Source organism: Pezoporus wallicus, unplaced genomic scaffold (genome assembly GCF_028554395.1).
Source record: "Pezoporus wallicus isolate ANWC-B61680 ecotype Strahan unplaced genomic scaffold, APGP_CSIRO_Pwel_v1 contig_13458, whole genome shotgun sequence".
In the NCBI taxonomy this organism is placed as follows: Eukaryota; Metazoa; Chordata; class Aves; order Psittaciformes; family Psittacidae; genus Pezoporus; species Pezoporus wallicus.
In genome coordinates, this window is record NW_026635549.1 from 161,215 (window position 1) to 180,853 (window position 19,639).

The 19,639-nt window shown below is 39.8% G+C and overlaps 1 protein-coding gene across 25 annotated transcripts in view; it reads right to left on the reverse strand.

The window, feature by feature from the left end:
* The window catches only part of DLG2 (discs large MAGUK scaffold protein 2), a 995,744-nt gene that overhangs the window by 10,822 nt on the left and 965,283 nt on the right, over positions 1-19,639 (reverse strand). For 19 of the 25 annotated variants that reach the window (XM_057396723.1, XM_057396722.1, XM_057396721.1 and 16 more), the window contains 5 exons: positions 14,317-14,416; positions 10,342-10,383; positions 2,164-2,214; positions 1,337-1,438; positions 254-426 (listed from right to left, as the gene is read on the reverse strand). In XM_057396723.1, the coding sequence (XP_057252706.1) occupies positions 254-426; positions 1,337-1,438; positions 2,164-2,214; positions 10,342-10,383; positions 14,317-14,416 (468 nt within the window). Of the gene's footprint in view, positions 1-253; positions 427-1,336; positions 1,439-2,163; positions 2,215-10,341; positions 10,384-13,392; positions 13,439-14,316; positions 14,417-19,639 lie in introns of all 25 variants that reach the window. The other 6 variants (XM_057396738.1, XM_057396746.1, XM_057396745.1 and 3 more) reach the window with 2 other exon arrangements.

The following is a 19,639-nucleotide window of genomic DNA, read 5'->3' on the forward strand; positions in this document are numbered from 1 at the left end:
AGCCTGTTCTGGCGCTTACTTGAGGGGCCGTGTTAGATCCCTGGATCTATGGCACTATATCCAAGCATAAAAAGTGCCAAGGATGTTGTCATTTAAAGCCAGAGACTCCAACTTGTGAAGTCACTGTAAAGCCTATAAATATTAGGATGCTGTTTTGCAGCTATTTTAGACTTTTGGCAGAAGAATCATGTCTGAGATACAATGTGGAAACAGAACATATATTTCACGGGCAATAAAACTAGTGTCAGCCTACCCTTTCTGCCACGAATCTCACAGACTGGACACTAGTTCCATATAAATTATCATTGTACTGCCCAGCTTCTATAAATTTGTGCTCTTGGATATCTTTTTCCATTTGTTCTCTTGAAATGACAAAATGATAATCTCTCCCATCCACTTCATAGTCACGCTTTGGCCGTGTGGTATCTGCATGAAACAAAAGACAGAAGATCAAGAAGACTGTAACAACATCTAATGCACAAAATGCAGTAGTTCAGGTTTGCTCATTGGCAATGCTGGGTCTACCCTAAATGGAGTGCCCCACATCTAGTGGCAGATCTTTGCCTATGACATATTGTTTTCAATGGAGTTATGACAATAAACCTGTCTTTTTGTTGTAATATCTTCTGGTGTTTACCTCTAATCAATAGCTACAGGCTAACATAAAAATAGGGCTTACCAGAATTCCACTCTTTTTCAGCAGGATCACACACATATCTCAAATACATAATGCATTCCAGATTGTAAATCTAATCCGATTATAGTGATAAAATTAATCACAATCCCATCAATTCAATTTAGCCTTAATTATAAGCCTTAGTCTGATCTCATCTCTAGCAGTTTTAAGATGGAGTATTTGCAGAGACAACAGTTTTAATTGAAATATGACTGCAATCAGGGCCTGAAATAAGCACTCAGTGAGCTCTAATGATCCAAGATAAAAACACTGCTTTCAGATTAGACAATCTAGATCTACCATCAATCACAAATCACTCCAGATTTTTATTGGTGAATGCTGTGTAATTCAGTTGAAACATTTTACCAATATTTCAAACTTTTATCTTAAGAAACCACAGATTAATTGATTATAAACTGAATAAACGGCTGGAAGGCTCCTTGTTTTAAAATTGCCATAGCTTTTGGGACATGAGAAATTCTTTACAGCCTTTCAGAATCTTTATTTATTTGATCCTTTCCCCTTTTTCTTTCTGATGGACAAATGGCTTTTGAGAAACTTAGCTACATATAGTTCACAGATGCTACTTTCACAGCAATTTACTTAATGCATGGAACCAAGCTCACTCAGCTAGGGAACTAGGAGTAAAATCATACTTACGTGGTACACACGACCCAAACTTATCAGGGAATTCAGATATCAAATCATCGTTGATCCGATCTTTCATAGGACCCAGGATAATCACCGGCCTGGTGTAATTAACTGAGCAACAAAAAGAAAGGTACATTTTGATGATCTTACTGGCAATAGCAGTAAACCTTCCCAGAGATGCACTAACCAGAGTTGTTGCTTTTATGTATGAAGTGAAAACTTAGGGGTACGTTTTACTGATGAATAATTGATTTATTGACATGGATAAGGAAAATGGAATGAGTACTAGTCATTCCGCAGAGCTCTGTGATGTTCCATGCATGTGTAGAGAAATAACTACGTGGAAGTATTTGTATTTGCTATTGCGCAACAAAATCACACGCAAATGCTTGCAGATGGACTCCCTCAGGAGGCATGGAAAGGACAGTGTAGGATTTTTTTCTCCCCAGTTATATGAGTTCATCCCCTATTAAATCAGGTGGATGCACTCCCATTTTCAGTTGCCTTCCCCTAGATTCATCTACACCGGCTAAGGGCACATATCACATGAGAAAAAAAATAAAGGCTTCCCATTTAACAAAGTTGCAGTAAATGTAGAAAATCTGCATCAATATTTGGCAGACTAATGATCATACTTATTAGTAAGACTATTAGGAACCGGGGGCTAGCGAGGGAGACCCTTACCTTGTTTGTTTTCTATGCAATAGACCAAGTGGCCATAAAAAGGGAGCCATAGAGAATCTAGGGCTGGCACAGCAAAGCTTACTGCTCTGCTGACCCCAAATTGTGGAATGAGTAACGTAAGGAACAGTGACAGAAAAGCAGATGAAACTTACTTTCCTGTCTTGTGACAGGTTCATAAGAAAGGATGAGGTCTTCTTGGCCTCCTGATGAGAGAAGAAAGAAGAGATTGAAGCTGACAAACAGCACACCAAGTACAAAAGCTTGATAAAATGCTTCACATAGAGACAGACCAGGTTTAACACTTCTCTGCTAATGCTCTCACCTGAACCATTCCAAAGTCCCTCATAATTTCAAGGTGTGGAGACCACTTTTTTCCTTCCCACCCTTCCCTGCTGCATGTTTCAATTGTTTTTGCTGAAATTGGGCTTTTTCAGTGATGGGCAGTAAGGCTTCATTTCCTGATTTTATAGCAAGGCTGTTTGCAAGGATAGTGCACAAATTCAAGATGCAATTCTCTTGTGTGTCCAATCGTTAGGGCCCCAACATGCTGCTGCAGGGCAAACCTACAGACTACCGAAATTGGACAGTTTTGGTCCTCAGAATATACACATCTTGGCTGATCATCCTTCTGTGCATAACCTCCATAGTCTAGTTTATTCACAGCCTGACATCTAGCTATGAGCTATTTTCTGACCCTTATCCTTTCCCTGAACAGAAATCTCACAATGCTGTATCTTATGCACTTACCCACTCCTGTTAGGATGCTGCTTTTTCCTCATGGTGTCATTTATGGAACTAAAGCAGAGAAATTTGCCATGAGAAACAACTGGCACTATATCAACCATGGCTCTGGTGCAGGTGTACAGCCCCACTGCATCATTCTTCTCCCCTCCATGGGAGTGCAGGAGGAGAGGGAGAAGGATTCTTCAACTTAATGCATGAATAATCCCTGAGCATTTCTCTTTCTGGGTCACTGTCACATACTTGTTACCACAAAAGAGCTCTGGTTCTAAATATGACATAGGCTTAGCAACGTTTGAGATTGTGATTTTATTTTTACTCACTTCAGGGTTTGTCTATGAGAAGATCCACAGAGGGATTCTGCAACTAATTTAGATACTACAGAAGAAACAATGTCATAAGGCATACCAGAGCTTTATAGAATAGACAGAGTTGCCTTCATTTCATCTGTTTGCATGCACACGAGCCTCAGTTACATTATCTGGAGGCTGCTGCTAAACTAAAGCATGCACATACAGGGGAAAAGTGCTACCTGGTGCCTGATGGATGACATAGGTAGGATTTAGAGGGGGTACACCTCACCCTGAAGTAGTCTGACTGCTGTCTGAGACATGCTTGAGGCTCCACTAACTGTGTTAACAAGATTGGTATGGGATGCAATGCTTAGCTTCCAAGAAGGTACATGATTTTTGTGGTTTAGTCTTAAGATGACTACTGCCTCATATGATGATAGATAGTTTTTGCGATATATTATGTAGGCAGCTGTGTAAATGTGCAAGAAAGCTTGAAAGCTTTTTCAAGTAAAAAGAATGTAATTAAGGACAATGACAGAAAAAGCAAATAAAAACCTGTACTGATGTGTTAGGGAAGATGAGACCCAGCTAGTAATGGTGCTGAAGCATCATTTTTAATAAAAGGAAGAGATTTAGAAGCTTTTGATGACGAGGGAGCATAATATATGAGAAGTGTGGATAATGGATTTTCCTCTCTATTTGAAAATGTTTGATATTTTAATGACTTGCTTGACTTTGGCTTTTTGCAAATTTAGAACCCTAGAATTATTGTTACACAGGGTTTTATGCATCAGATGTGTTATGTTTCCTTAAGTTTCTCTGAACATTTTAGGGGTGATATAAAAGTCAAGATGCTCCATTCCCCTGGAGATGAAAAGATTCACTTTCTGGGCTGGATGAGTATGTGCCTGCGCTGATTGCCCTCCATCCCTCATGAACCAAGACTGAGAATGTAAATCTTAGGGTAGGAGATGAAGCCATCATGTACTGAGCATGTGAAGGGAAGCCTGTTTGTACAAATACATTTGTGCAAAAACAATCTTAAACTTGAAAATACTCATTTGAATGGCATACAGATCTACAGACAGGGATTTCAGTTAATTTCAGAAACCTGTATTGTGATTACTTTTGTCTAAACTAATCCATAGGTACCCTTTGGGGTCAATGGGTGCCAACAGATAGGCAAGTGCTTATTCTAAGACATGAGCCATCTGAGCTATATTAGATGTCTACTTTGGGATGAGAGAGAGTGAAAAGGGTGTGTTTATCATCTCCATTGTCCCATAATGGCAATTAAACAGCAAGGTCAGATGCAGACATCTGCATTTGAACAGGAGAATCAGGGTAGGGGTTATGGAGACAAATGAGCCTGTTATTTCATGGAAGTCTTGTGAAACTGTGGCCATACCAATGGCAAAGAAAGTATCTTCAGCCCACTCAAACTGTCCTGAAGCTTAAGCCATTGGAGAGGGCTGCAGCAAGTAAGGAGAAGCTTTGAGGCTGTCATACACAGAACTTAAAGATAGACATCTTCCTGAGTCAAGGCTCTTCAGCACTGAGTTTCAGACTCAGCATGGAGTGTGAGTGTAGGGAAAGCTGCACCATTTCCACTGGTTTTATAAGGGCTCAGGAAAATCAAGTTCTCTGAATAAAATCCTTCCACTGTCCAGAGAAAATCCTCTAAGTCCTCAGAGGCTAATGCACATGTTAACTGTACCAGCCGGTATTCTTTAATGATCTCTACCCTGTCAGTGCTGCATGGTTCTTAAGTAGTCCATAAAGTATTAAGTATAATGAAGAGCTCTAAAGTCAATCAATAATTGGATTGCTATAAAGTTGCGATGGCTTTGAGGTGTGAGACACAGTGTGAAATTCAGCAGGACATGGGCTCTTATTTATCATTTAACTAAGCCTCATTAGCTGCTTAATAAGCACAGGTTTCTTGGCTGGATATGAAGTCAAAGAAGGCTTAGTTTTCTGTCATCATCATCTAGGTTTTGGGCTAATGTATGAATTACCTGATTGCAAGATCCTGGAGTTCATTGGGTTTTCATCTGCACAGACTGCACTGGACAGTCAATATCTGAGCCTCTATTTGGCTCAAAATCCCTTTCCTGGACCTCTATTTATGTAAGTAAACCCACAATTTTTTGAAATATGCTGATAGTTATGAAAGGCTGGAAATCCAATATGTAAAAAGATCATCAGGAGTCTGAGAATGAACTTAAGACTGAAAGTTCTCTGTTGGCACTGTCTTTATAAGATCAATATAGCTCGTGAGGGCATAATATGAGACTTCAATACCTGTGCCAGTTTGAGTGTGCCTGAATAATATATTAATCCTCAGGGAGTATAAGAGCCAATGTGGGTCTCAATTAATCAGTGGCCTAACATAATAATCAGATGCCTTTAACCTTGTCCTGAGTCTTCAAATCTCATTTCAAGAGTGACTTGCTGACAGAGGGTAAAAGATTTTGTTTCTAAACATTCCCCTTATTTTTCACTTTTAGTCAGGCATTGTCTCTAGGTAATAGATACAATCACAACCAGTTATGCATTTAGGCTAAACAGATGTGGTGACGTGTGTGTAATTTTGATGACAGCGGTAAAAACCTCTACTGAACTACGTGTGAGAGCGTTACAACACATACGCAGTAGAGACACTTGAAAGTCATGGCCATTATGGAAATCATGTCTTGCAAAATAAAACTGATGAGTCCATGGTAAAAAATAAATATGTTCTTAGAAGCTTGTTTTGAAAAAGAAATCAGAACATTTTAAGTTACAGAGCTCAAAATAAACTTTCAATCACGTTTTGATGAGCTGGGTCAGGGACAAGTCAAAGTTAGCTGTGTGCATCCTCATAACACAAAAAGTAACTTTCTGCTAGACCAGGACTTTATATACCACTGCAAACTTGGTTTTACTGCAGAGAACAAGTATGAATCAACTAACAACATTACAGCCTTCATGTCAGCATGGCCGGTGTGATGCAGCAGCAGCTGTGTGGCAGCTCAGCCCCTTCTAGATCAGGCCAGCACTGGTTTCTGGCTCAAAAATCCTTTCAATCTTTTTATAAAGGACCAGATTCTGCTGTCAAATGTGTTTGTGGTTCCCATGTTAATGGATCTGAAGGTTGTCTCTTGGGATAAAGAAAATCCCACTATTGGCTCCAGCTCTTTTGCTTATTATAAACCCAGTGTTGAGCGTCCTGGCAGAAGAAACCAGGTTTACTATCTGCAACAGCCTTGTTGCCAAGAAGTAGTAAAATAATTTTCTCTTGAGCCCACACAGGAGGACTTTCAGTTATATTTTTATTATATTTTGAAATAAAAAGTATCTGATTTCTATCAAGAAGTTGATTTTCTAACCCCTAAGCCCAAGACATGAGCAATACTTCAGCCAAATACTCAGTAATTTAAGCAATATATTCTTCTGAATAAATATGAATGCATCAGAATATCTCCTAGAAAAAGCCCAGTCAATTTGTGACTCCTCTGTTAATCACTGTCCAGGGCACAGCCTGTACAGCTCTCAGGAGCCTTCAGCATCAGTTTGTGCAGTTGTACCCCTGTTTTGGAATGGTTCTAGGTATGATCACGTAGTGCAGGTTTCAACACTAGCTACTTTCCATCATGAGAAGCAAAAGTTAGAGAAACATGTTAAAGCAATTGCCAGAGACCCACTAGAAGAAATGCAGGACACTTCACTCTGAGCTCTAACTGCTTTGTTTTTATACGGACAAATATGAACATCTGCAGGGGAACACATGGCACTTGTCAGTGATTTCTTATCTGCACACTTTTCTTTGTGCAGACCAAGGTTTCAAGAATAGTAGAATCATGGAAGCATAGAATCATTTAGGTTGGAAAAGACCTTTAACTTCATTGTGCCCAACCATAAACCTAGCACTGCCAAGTCCCACTGAACCGTGTCCCTAAGTGCCACATCTACACATCTTTTAAATACCTCAAGGAACGGTGACTCCAGCACTTGCCTGGGCAGCCTGTTCCAGTGGTCAACAACCCTTTCAGTGGAGAATTTTTTCCTAATATCCAATCTTAACCTCCCCTGGTGCAGCTTGAGGCCGTTTCCTCTTGTCCCCATCACTTGTTACTTGGGAGAAGAGACCGACCCCACCTCACTCCATCCTCCTGCCAGCCAGTTGTAAAGAGCAACAAGGTCCCCCCTGAGCCTTATCTTCTCCAGATTAAACCCCCCAGGTCCCTCAGCCGTTCCCCATCACACTTGTGCTCCAGGCCCTTCACCAGCTCCATTGCCCTTCCCTGGCCCTGCTCCAGCACCTCAATGTCTCTCTTGTAGTGGGCCCAGAACTGAGCACAGGATTCGAGGTGCAGCCTCACCAGTGCCCAGTACAGGGTACAGGATGATCACTGCCCTGGTCCTGCTAAGCACACTATTGCTGACACAGGCCAGGATGCCATTGGCTACCTGGGTACAAGCTGCTTGTGTTCAGCTGCTGTTGACCAACAACCCCAGGTCCTTCTCCAGCCATCACCTTTCCAGCCACTCTTCCACAGTTGCCCACAATTCAGAAAGAAGTGAGGCAGGCAACCCCTTTACTCCTGCTGGGGAAATAGAGGAGAAAAGTGGCACTGGGACAGGGCACAATCCCATTCAAAACCCTTGAGGTCTCCAGCAGTTTTCAATTTGCTCCCCATGAATTTTTCAGCTTCACTTGTTTTTCCCTTCTTAGTATGCCCCATTTCGTAAGTGGGCTGAGGGCTAGATGAGAGTGCAAGTCAACACCTATGGTGTCCTTGTAAAACAACCTGTAGTGCCTCATGTTGTACATACAAATTCTCCTCTAAGTGGCACCACATCACCCTGAAGAACAGCTTTGCAGTGTGGCTGGTTCCAAATAGAGTTAAACCAAACTTGGTTCTGTGGCAATGTCTGATGCTGGACCCTGTTCCTAACTATGCAGCTGCAAACAAGACAAGCAGAAATAGTAACTGCATGCTGTCTTAATCCTACCAGGAATGAGCTTTACCTTGAGCACCTTTTGTTTTTTCCCTTTCATACATAAGAAATAAATTAGAAGGCAGTGAGGAATAAGCCTTTAAGAAATGTTCACAGACTAGGTCTGATAATTACTCTTCCCACATGGATATTGATAGGTTTCTGCTGTGCAGTGTCCTCTCTCAACAGTCTCACAAGGTCAGAACTGCAGTGAAGTAAGACAGCTTCTTCATGACAGGTCTCATCTCTTTTGATGCCCTCACAATTTGTTAACTGCTCTCTCTGACCACCCAGTTTTTGTTCTCCTATTTCTCATTCTTCTCTGTTCCTGAGTTGTAACTCCTCTAGGGAAGATTTGCTGCTGTTAGTTGTGTGATGGGACATATTGTTGACATAGGGTAGCTACCCTAGGTCATGCCTTCAAATGTCATGTCAGCACACACCAGTGAATCCTTAGCAAATGGAATTAGGCCCTTTGGGCACTAAGTCCTGGATCTTAAAGCCACTCTTATTTAGCATAACCTGATTGCCTTCCTCTGCTGCTAAATGAGATAGCTCTTCCATAGGCACAGTAGGAAGCCCTGCCTGCATCTTCTCCACCAGACAAAAGTTGTTGGACATAGCAGTTGTGTGTCGGGATCCAGCCCATAGGATGTGAGCTGGATGCTGCTGGGGTGAGACAAGAGCTTGCCCAGATGGAAATCACTCTAGAAGGACAGTGCCTGCCATGGGTAGGTTTTACCCCAACACTACATTTCCTCCTAAGTATCTATGTTCCAGCTAATTTCTCCAAACCAATTCTATCCCCTTTTTGCACCTCAAAACATACACTTTTTTCAAGCTATTGCACAGCCAATGAGGAATTGGCTAGCTGGCCTGTCCTATGATGAAATTTGGGAACTACCTTTTGTTTGGCTGCATCTGGGCACCCCTGTGGAGTCTCCTGTTTGGGAGTCCATCAGGCATGGCATGCACTCAGCCACCAGCCTAGAGTTTCCTCTGGGCTTCTGCCCTGAGCTCACCCTGTAATAAACACACCCGGCAGAGATTTGACTCATGCATACCTTGGAAAACGTAACCTATTGACTCATTCCTGGTTGCAAAGTCAGTCTGGGGAAAGAGCATCTTACATTTCAAACATAGCACCCTCCTCCCCTCCTAAGTAAAGGATATATTAAAAGTAAAGCGGTTCAGAATTGGATCTTGGCAGCTCAAGAGCACCTACTGTTTTCTTGTGACTCTGGCAATTGCTTTCCAAGGAAACCTTTGTAATACAAGAGAATACATACTAATTTACCATTTCTGAATTGCATTAGATTAGCTGTTTTACTGAAACAAACCAGTGTTTATTGACAGAGCTCAACTGCTATGCACTCTACCAAGGCTAGTAAGTATGAGGTATGATAGCAATTATTACCTGAATGTATGTGGGTGCTTAGCACAAGTGCTGAGTGACTGGTGGAAAACTTGATTTGCTAAGCAAATGGCTTGAAAGAAATAAACAACTGGGTGATTTAGTAAGCAATCTATAATTTTAATGACCTTTTATTGCCTTTCCAGTCATGTATTTAAGGCCTTATTTTTCTCCTTTTCAACACTTTAAGAAAGATAGTTATATTGCATAAATTTTTGGGTATTACTAATAGTTACTCAGAACAGGCAATCTTCCTCTTGGCTATATGATCAGATAGAGCCTGCAATTCAAACCAAATCAAGTTGCAGGGTTGTGACCTCCACTTACAGGGAATCGATGACATTCAGAGGCAGTGCCTAAAGGGTGAAAGTCTATCTTACCTTTTTCTGAAGACTTCAATATGCATTAGGAAATCTGTACTGCCAAAATGAAGGGCTCAGCAAAATTTCAGGGACTGTTTCCTAGCCCTCCATAAAGGTATGCAGAATTGCAAGTAAAAACTGTGACCTTGTAAAGAGGATGCCTTTTGCAGATTTGACTACAACTGTGTAGCAATTTTAGTCTTTAAAAGATCAACAAGAAACTGCCCCCTCCCTGCTGAAATAAACTTCTTGTCACTAAACTAAATAATCTTGACTTTCATAGCGTATCCAAAGCCAGCTTTGGTTTTATGTCCCAGAATGCATTCCAAATAAAAACCTTCCTCCTCTTATAAAGGTTGCCAGTTTTCTTTTATAGCTTTGTACTCAAGATGCGGTCGTAAATTTGAATTCCAAGCCATTTGCTCCAACTGTCTTTTTAGCATTAACAAAACAGCAGCGAGGGGAGAAACCAAATAAAAGAAACAAAGAGAACAAGCAATGCAAAGTAAAAGGACTCTAATGAAAGCAGTAACTTACTGTAGCTACTTTCACTATCGCTGGCATTAGAAGAAACATGTTCTGCAAGAACAGTACAGCAAATTAAAGAACATAACCAAGCACCACAGAGCTGCAGAAACTTAAAAGAACTGCCACGGTCATGCAAAGGTAGCTGTGCAGAAGGGAAATCAAAACTGTGCAGTGACATCCCCTGAAAACTCTCAGAGAATTTACACAGGTAAAATGAAAGCTTTCTCTCTTGTGATAGAAAGAAATAGTGATACTTGCCATGGCAAAGCCATGTATTTTCTTGATAAGACAGTTAAATACATCTCGGGTAACTTAATTTCAAAGTATATTATGGTCCACTTGAATCTCATGGATATCTTGAGTAATTTTATGAAACCTGAGTGTCTGCTCATATTATTCTGCAGTATCTCTAATATACATCATTCATGCATTGAAGCTATTCCTGCTAAACTTCTAACCTATGTCCATCTTTAATCACTGTGCACTATCCTAAAGGGTTAACAAATTAATATGAAAATGGTTTCCTACCAAATATTGTCACTGTATCTGTTTTACCCTGTCCAAAATGAAAAAGACAAAGCCAATGACAAAATTAAGAAAATAAATGGAAGAAGAATCTTTCTTCAGGCATTGTCTAGCCTCAGGATTTGAGCTAGAGTATGAAAACCTTTGTGAGATGAGTCTGGGTGGTTGAATAGGGATATAAGAACTATGATGATGGGTCAGAGTTGTGGTTTGGGAGGTCTGGTTGTCCTGTTTCTATTATCATATTATTTAAAGGAAGATGCAATCTATATCATGTGGAGCTGCTGTTCTAAAACTGTCAGCAGACTGTTTATGGTCAGTCAGACCATGCTGTATGGTCTCCAGGAGGTCTGCAGAATCACATTAAACAGTGGTTTTAATAGTGTTACTGGTAGAAATGCTGATTACTTTGCACCTGAAAGATCATTTGACAGCTGAAAACTCTTCAGTGGGTCTAGGACCCTTAGAAGTCAATGGCATAATGGATATGCATTTTGGAGTAATCCTGGGTTAATGAGAAAGGCACAGTGGTTAAATGGAGAATGGGTACAAATAAACCACCTCCTGACAAAGACCAGGAGCCAAAATTGTTTCAATATTTGTCATTAAACCAGCAGGCAGATTAGGCAGTGCATGACCCACAACACTAACCCACAACTGCTTCTAAACATTCCCAATGAAAGAAGGAGCTCTTCTAGCAAAAGCTAAGAATCCCCTGGGATGAACCCAGAGTAGACCCTGCAAGAATGCCATGAAGGATGACTATGTGAATAGTGCCAAGACCACTTCTTCCCTGCAAGGTGCTGTGTTTGCCACCCACATCAATGTAATGGCTCAGGGTTCACAGAGTGGGACTGATGGGGTTACTGGAGCAGCAGAAATGGAAGGGGATGCTCTCTGATAAAAATAGCGATGGAAAACTGATCTCAGGCTTAGTAAGAAGCTTTTAAAAATTAAACTATTTTGAAGAAAAGAGTATGCTGACTTTTGGACATTTCACATCAACTTAACAAGGGTTCTGTCAAACTAATATGCTATACGGGCCCTGAAGAACTTTATTAGACAAGAACAAATATCCTTCATTGTAAGAGCTGTCATTAAAAAGCGTATCTGTGTTGAATATTAGTGAAATTTGGATGGGCAGGAACGTCTAGAGATGTGGCAGTAATTGAGAGACAGAGGCAATATTAGCACAGAAACGAGAGCCCGTATAATACCTCTGTGCTACTTTTCCCTCAGCAATTTGCAGATTTCAGTTCTCTCCTTTCAAATGGTGAATGTTATGGAGATTTGTCTTTGTAAGGACACAGATATTCAGGAGAGTTATCAGATCAGAAGTATTCTCTTTACAGGGAACGATCTGCGTTTGTTGCTAATGAGCTGCCATGACACCTAAAGTAACAGCATGTTTAAAATTCAGGTGGCAGTGACATTTGCTGTCTATCACTGACAAAACTCGTCTGGCAGAACTATTCTCCATACAAGAGATGAAGCTTTCATCTTTAAATTATCACCCACTGGGTGGCTTAAAGGTAAACCATTAAAATGTCCCCTCAACAAATCAGTCAGAAACAGAATAATCTTTAAAACTGTGTGCATGGATGTGCATTCCTGCAATTAAAAAGCACATATAAAACAGTAGGCAATGCAATGTTAGCATTCACGCACATTTTGCTCCAATTATTTGGTGCTCAAGAAAAAGAATAAGAAAAGACGAAGAAGCAGCCAAACACATGCAAGAGGCATTTTGTTTAAATTATTCAGCTCTGGAGACAGAATATAATGTAGTTCGTTATATAGAAATCAGCTGCAAATATTTCGCTCTATACAAGTTTTCTGGTCTAACTTTTGAGGAAGCAAAATTGTTTCTGGGTAATTATCTAACACGTTACTGAAATGCCAAGTCTTGAGACAGGATTGCTGCATCAGAAAAAGAAATGGATTAAGGTTGTATGACAGAGAATAGGTTGGTAATGGTGAAATGGATCCAAAATTAGCTTTGGTGAAAGCATGGTCTTCTCTAGCCTGCAAATGACTTCTTCCATTAATAACAAACACTAATCTAAAATCCAGCAAAGTAACAAACACTCCCATGCAAAAAAGCTGAAAATGCATAAGCAACAGCAGAGACTGATTTTCTATTGATCTCCTCAGGATGTGATCAAGTTAAAATGTTTAGCTTTCTGTTTAGATGGAGAGGGAGGGGTTGTTGCTGGAAAGAACAGTCTAGGCAGCAAAACGAGTTCTAGGTATGCTGCTCTACAGAACTGCCATGATGGGAACAATAACATACTGTCAGAAACAAAAGGTGTTATTACAAAAGAAGTGGAAGTGTCTGCTCAATACACTGTATGTTATTTAATATTGTCATGCAGAACAAAATGATTGAAACATCTTTAATGCATTCACAGCTGGGTAACAAATAAAACTCTTTATCTTGTGCATGCTAGGAGTGGAGGGTCCTCAGAGAAGGAACAGAAGCCAAAACAAAACAAAACAAAAAGAGATTTACAGTGACCATTCCTGGGAACTTACTCAGAGTCTTTGTTCCATAACCGTCGTCACCTAATCCGGGGATGTCCTGCACGGAAGTCCCCAGAGAGAGCAATGAGAAAGGAAGAACAGCCGCAGAAGAGGAAGGAAGAAGTCAGTGGAGTTGAAATGGATACTACCATGACTGACCATGTTGATTGAGCAATCTGGATCCCTGCTTTTTCTTTCTAAAACAACTTTAGACCCATGCTTTATGGGAATGCAGCCAATGAAAGAGGCAGTGACCATCATACATGGCTTTTGGAGCTGTGAGGAAGAAGGAATAGCCAGATAAATAAAGTTCCAGAAACGATCCTCACACGATAAATTTAGGAGAGAATTATCATGGAAAAAAGTTAGTATTTGGCTTGGAACTATGTTTTTAATAATGCTGGTTCTCTATACAATTTAAGCAAGCAGTAAATGCCTGGGGAGGTAGACATTCCAAGATCTGATTTACTTCTTTAAGCTGTTAGCATGGTTGCTTCATTTAATTGTTAAACTTTCAGTGAAGCTGTCCATGGCATACAACTCGGTGAATGTCAAAGACAAAACAGAGATTAGACCAGACCTTTTAAACAGTAATAATTTAGTATTGTGAAAGAAAGCATTATTTTGAGACAGTTCTTATCTGGGAATATTTAATCAGAGACAAATTTGGATTGTGACAGGTGCCACAGCAACTTTGAGAAGCCACATCTGATCTTCCAAAGTTTAAGGTCACTGTTTTATTCCTCTGAAAATGATGTTTCCAGGGATGGAAGGACCAGCTGGATCCAAACTGCAGTCACACATTGGTCACAGTAGTAATACCTGTCCTGCCTGCCTACTACACATATATGCCTAGATGTGTGGGATACTGGTATCATGCGTGTCACCCATTTTTTGTGCTGCTGCATGTGACATCGTCTCCAAGAGGTTACTTACGTTCTGGATCACTTGTTTCCTGCTCACTCTGCTCCTTGCTCTTGTAGAATGGGAATTTTCGTGAAAAGATGAAGTTCTTTTTACGCTTGTCATTGAATGACTGTGAAGGAGAAAAGGCATGGGGCAAAAACAGGGACGTCTAATTGTTGTCACACTCATGCTGACAAAACAACTAGTTTGTAAAAGTGGAGAGAACTGTAGTGACTCAAATCAATCCAAACCAAGCAGCTGCAAAGAATCAGAGGTGGTTGTGGTGAGGTCTGCAGGTTGAAGGCAATGCCTCTGGAGACTGGATTGATTTGATTACAGAGGTCTCAAAGTACGGCCTTAGTCTCCTCATTTGGAAACTATTGTGTTTGGCTTGTTCAGATGAAGGTCTACAGATGGCTCAGCATGCTTTCAGATCAAGCCACTCATCTTTAATCATTGCAGACTGTGCACAGGATTAATTAACTGGCTGAAAAAGCACAGGCTGTAAAGAGGAAAGTGGGTGCTTTTGATTTGCTTCTAGTAGCTACATGAATTCAGCCCTCTGCCAATTAAAATCAAACCTTTTTTTCTTGGTAACTGCTTCTGATTTCATAGTGCTTCATTTGGCCTCTTATTTGACAACTTCTTAAGTGTCTTTTAATGCTTTTTTCTCGCATAACTTTTAAAAACAACATTGTTTTACTTTATACACGTATATTTATTCATTAGGTTCCTCTGGATATGCTTTTAGTTTTATGTGATTTAGAGATGGGATTCTGCTGATAAGCAGTATTTCAATGCACGTTGAGCAATATATATTGCATTAATTCTTCAAACGGGGAATTAATATGGAAGAAATTGTTTTTTTTTACATGATAAAACCTTTGACTTTACAGATAGCCACTAAGGCTCATGGTGCTATGTAATAGCAGGATATGCCTACTTGGGACATTTATTTTAGATGCTAAATGAGGAGTTAGGGTCCCTGTTACAGTCAACTGAGAGCTGTAGATAGTGCTTACACAAAGTGATCTATGCTCTCCTTCAAACAATGTCCTACACTGTTTCCTATACTGAACATATGTAATGCCCCGACACGACCTTACAAGCAATCACCTCCAAGAGAGCAGAGACCATCTTAACTCTTTTAAAGGACCAATCTCATGTGTTTGTCATTGCTAAAGTGAAATAGAAGCAGTATTTGACTCCAATTTTGAGCTCCAAATTCAGAACATCGTTTATTTTCTTACATTTTGGAAGCACATATATGGAAGCATAAAATGTGGTTTAGAATATGTATTCCTGAAAGATATGAAGTTAGGTCCTGAAAGTCTCTATTAAACCAGTTGTCTACTTGTGTCACGAAAGTTTCATGCCACTTTTACATTTCAAGCATTTAAAAAGTTCAGTAACTGAAAAAGAAAAGGAACAAAAAAAATTGCACACATTGAAGAAATGATCCATGAAAATCTCTCAGAGTATGTGAACATTCAATGTGAAATTAATGTGGATGTCATGCACAAATAATCCAGACAGCATGCAATTTGAAAACAAAGCAAATATGAAAGAAAGCCAGAGAAAGAAATAAATGCACATGAAGGATTAAAGTAATCTATGGATGAAAAGAGGACTGACATGCACGTTACATCACTTTAATGACCTAAAGGATATAATTAAATTAAAATGTGTTTTCTGTGACCATTTCTTTTAGTTTTCCAAAGAAAGGAATGTAGCATGTCAACATTTCCCATTGTGAAAATGTTTATCACGATTCATCTGAATTTGACATTGCAATACTATATCAATACACTTTAAAAGGAAAAAACTATATACAATAACACCTCAAAAAACAAAGGGATTTTAAAATTATAATAACTTCATTGCCAAATGCCATTTCACTTTGGTATTAAAGAGAATCTTATCAAACTGATAAATACACATTCTGTGCTTCACAGAGATTATACAATAAATAACACTTATAAGTATTCTTTTCCATTCCCCCCCAACAGTCTAGAGCAAAAACTTCATAAAGTCCATTTTCACCAGAAAAGCATAATCTTATGCATGTTTTAACAGTATATACCAAATTAAACTGATATATTGCAGTATTATAAAACCTTTTCTCCTTTTGCAGTTTCTAGTACTGGATTGTCTTTTTAATAAGATATCATTCCACTCCATTTAGACAATCAAAATCTGGCAGTTCATAGCAGGTTACTATTATGTCCAACTCTGTCACTGCATTTACACTACTAAAACTCCTTGTTCCTAAAATAAAGTGGACTTTTAGTTTATTAATAGGCATAAGCAAATGTTTATGCATGTGCTAACATTTCTGTAGATTAATCAATGTGTATATTCATGTTAATGACCATATGCACTATCATAGTGTAATCAGAGGGTTTATATTTAACATAATAAAGAAATAGTAAAATATAAACCACTGAAATTGGTCTGATCTTGAAAGCTTCTAGAAATAATCAGTCCTTGGCATTAACTAAATGGGCTTACCAAGTGTTTATTTCCTTGTACATTAAATGCATGTTGCTTCCTAAGAACCAAAGTAAGGAGCCTTGATTTTGGTTTTATATCCAATATAAACGTGATTAAACTCAGGCTAATGGTCTTTGCTTTAAGGATATGAAATCCTGCAGAGATACCCAGCAAAATGCTTCTTCCTGATACTGCAATATATATCTGCAATGTATATAATGAGATAAGAAGGCTGGCAAAGAGAGGAGAGGGAGACTCATACAGAACAAACCATGTTTTTATTTGGCACAGTGTTAATTCCAGATTTTGTTCTGTTGGTGGAGTGAAATAGCCATAGGATATATCATATAAACACAGACTCGTCTGGGTTGGAAGGGAGCTTAAAGCTCATCCAGTTCCAAACCCCTACCACAAGCAGGGATGCCTTCCACTAGACCAGATTGTTCAAAGCCCCATCCAACCTGGCCAAATGAGAGAGAGGTATTTGCCTACAAATCTCAGCCCAATGAAAAAGTTGCATGCAATTGGGATTGAAATTGTGATACCAAGCTTAGGCTTGATTCAACAGTCTTTATGAAGGCAGAGTTTCTGAAAACCAACAAAGAAGTGCCTGAAAATGGGTTCCTGTATAAGTCACCATTTCTTTGCCATGAATACTGTAAAACCCTGTAATGGCAAATAACTCGGGCATTTAGGCTGCAGTGAAAAACCTGTACAATAAATTACTTTTATACCTCATTGGCATCAGTTCACACAGACTACCCTTAACCTAGGAACTGACATTAGAAAGGACTTTGAATAGACAAGTGCCTAAGACTAAAAAGCAAATGAAATTTTCAAGTGCTGCTTGATAACTGGGCAGTGAGGGTCATTCTTCACAACATCTCAACTGTGACAAGAAAAAGAGTCTTTTCTCAGTAAAAAGGTGAGAAAAGCTTTCACTGATGTCCTGGCTTGAATCCTTGTTTGTTACTACTTAGGCATAGCCTGTCTTTTGAAGAAGCCAAGAAAAATTTGTGATATGCACTCTTGTTTCCCCAAACATCCCCAGATGTCCCCAGTTATGCAAGTCTGGCTTACACATGGCTTCCACTTCCCTGGTTGTGACAGACATGAAGACGCTGTGTGTTTCTTCTTCTTAAGAACTCCCTTTGGTATTTTTTGTGCCAACATCATTTCTGTAACCTAAATGCTTTTCCCTGTGTGCAGCAGCCATATGGATGTTCCTAATCAGCTAATAGGATAGCGTTTTTATGGAGGAATTCTTTATGTAACATTGAATAAACAGTCCAATTTCAAAATTTGCTTTATAGTGGTAAACCTCACAAAGAACAGTGTATCAGTAATGTGATAGCTGTACCATAGTGCAAACCATATTGTTTACTTGGAGCTTCTTCCCAGTTGTAGCAGATACATACTGTTTAGTGCAGATGTGCTCTTGACAGCAGTTGTCCCCTTTACGCCTGCAGAAGAGCCTATGTTGGGCAAGATTTCTTTTGATGCTCTAAAAGCTCTAAAAGCAACTGTGACTTCTAAAAGCCATTAAACTTCTAAATATGTTGGGAATGCTTTTTCTATTTCATTTAACTGATGCTAATCCACAGTCAAGAGGTAGGAACCAGTGTTTGGGGATCACCTGGGAAAAAGCTGTTCCAGAGCACTGGCTGTGAAATTCTTTTAGACAGGGAGTAGGTGAATTTAATTTACCTCCTATTTTTAGGAAGGTTTGAGCTAAGCTTTAGCCTAGTTTTTGTTATAGATTTATCTATGTGAGTTTTATTCTGAGATTGCTCAAGCAGCATATATAAGTTCATTCATTTTACTCCTCATCTACACAGTCTCTTTTACTCTTTAATACCTTGTTTTGATCTAAATTAAATGAAAAGCCTTCACTTGTAGAGATTTCTACAAAAATCTACAAAATTTATCATTGACACTATGTCCCTGCAATCCTTTTCTCTATATTTAATTCACACTTTCATTCTTTTAATTCATACTTTCTATATTACGGACATTCTTTTACTCTGTTTGAACACTGACTTTAATAGAGGTTTGGGCACTCAAACACTGTTAAATCCGTACCTGTTAAATCTCTCCCGCTACACTGAAAAGTCGCACTGTTACCAGGAAGAAAAGTTTGGGACTGTAACATAGTGTTTTTTCTCATTTCCATCATATTTGAAAAATCATGGCAGTCAGGTGAAGTTCCTGATGACTGGAAAAAGGGAAATATAACACCCATTTTCAAGAAGGGGAAAATGGATGACCCAGGGAATTACAGACCAGACAGTCTCACCTCTGTGCCTGGCAAAATCTTGGAGCAGATTCTCCTGGATGGCATGCTAAGGCACATGAAAATCAACAAGGTGCTTGGTGACAGCCAGCATGGCTTCACTAAGGGGAAATCCTGCCTGACCAATTTGGTGGCCTTCCATGATGGGGCTACAGAACTGATGGACAGGGGTAGAGCAGTTGATGTCATCTACCTGGACTTGTGCAAAGCGTTCGACACTGTCCCACGTGACGTCCTTGTCTCTAAATTGGATCAACATCAATTTGATGGATGGACCACTCGGTGGATAAAGAACTGGCTGGATGGCCGCACACAGAGAGTTGTGGTCAATGGCTCAATGTCCGGCTGGAGACCAGTAACGAGTGGTGTCCCTCAGGGATCGGTGTTGGGACCGGTCTTGTTCAACATCTTTGTCGCTGACATGGACAGTGGGATTGAGTGCGCCCTCAGCAAGTTTGATGATGACACCGTGCTGTGTGGTTCGGTTGATACGCTGGAGGGAAGGAATGCCATCCAGAGGGACCTTGACACGCTTGTGAGGTGGGCTGATGCCAACCTCATGAAGTT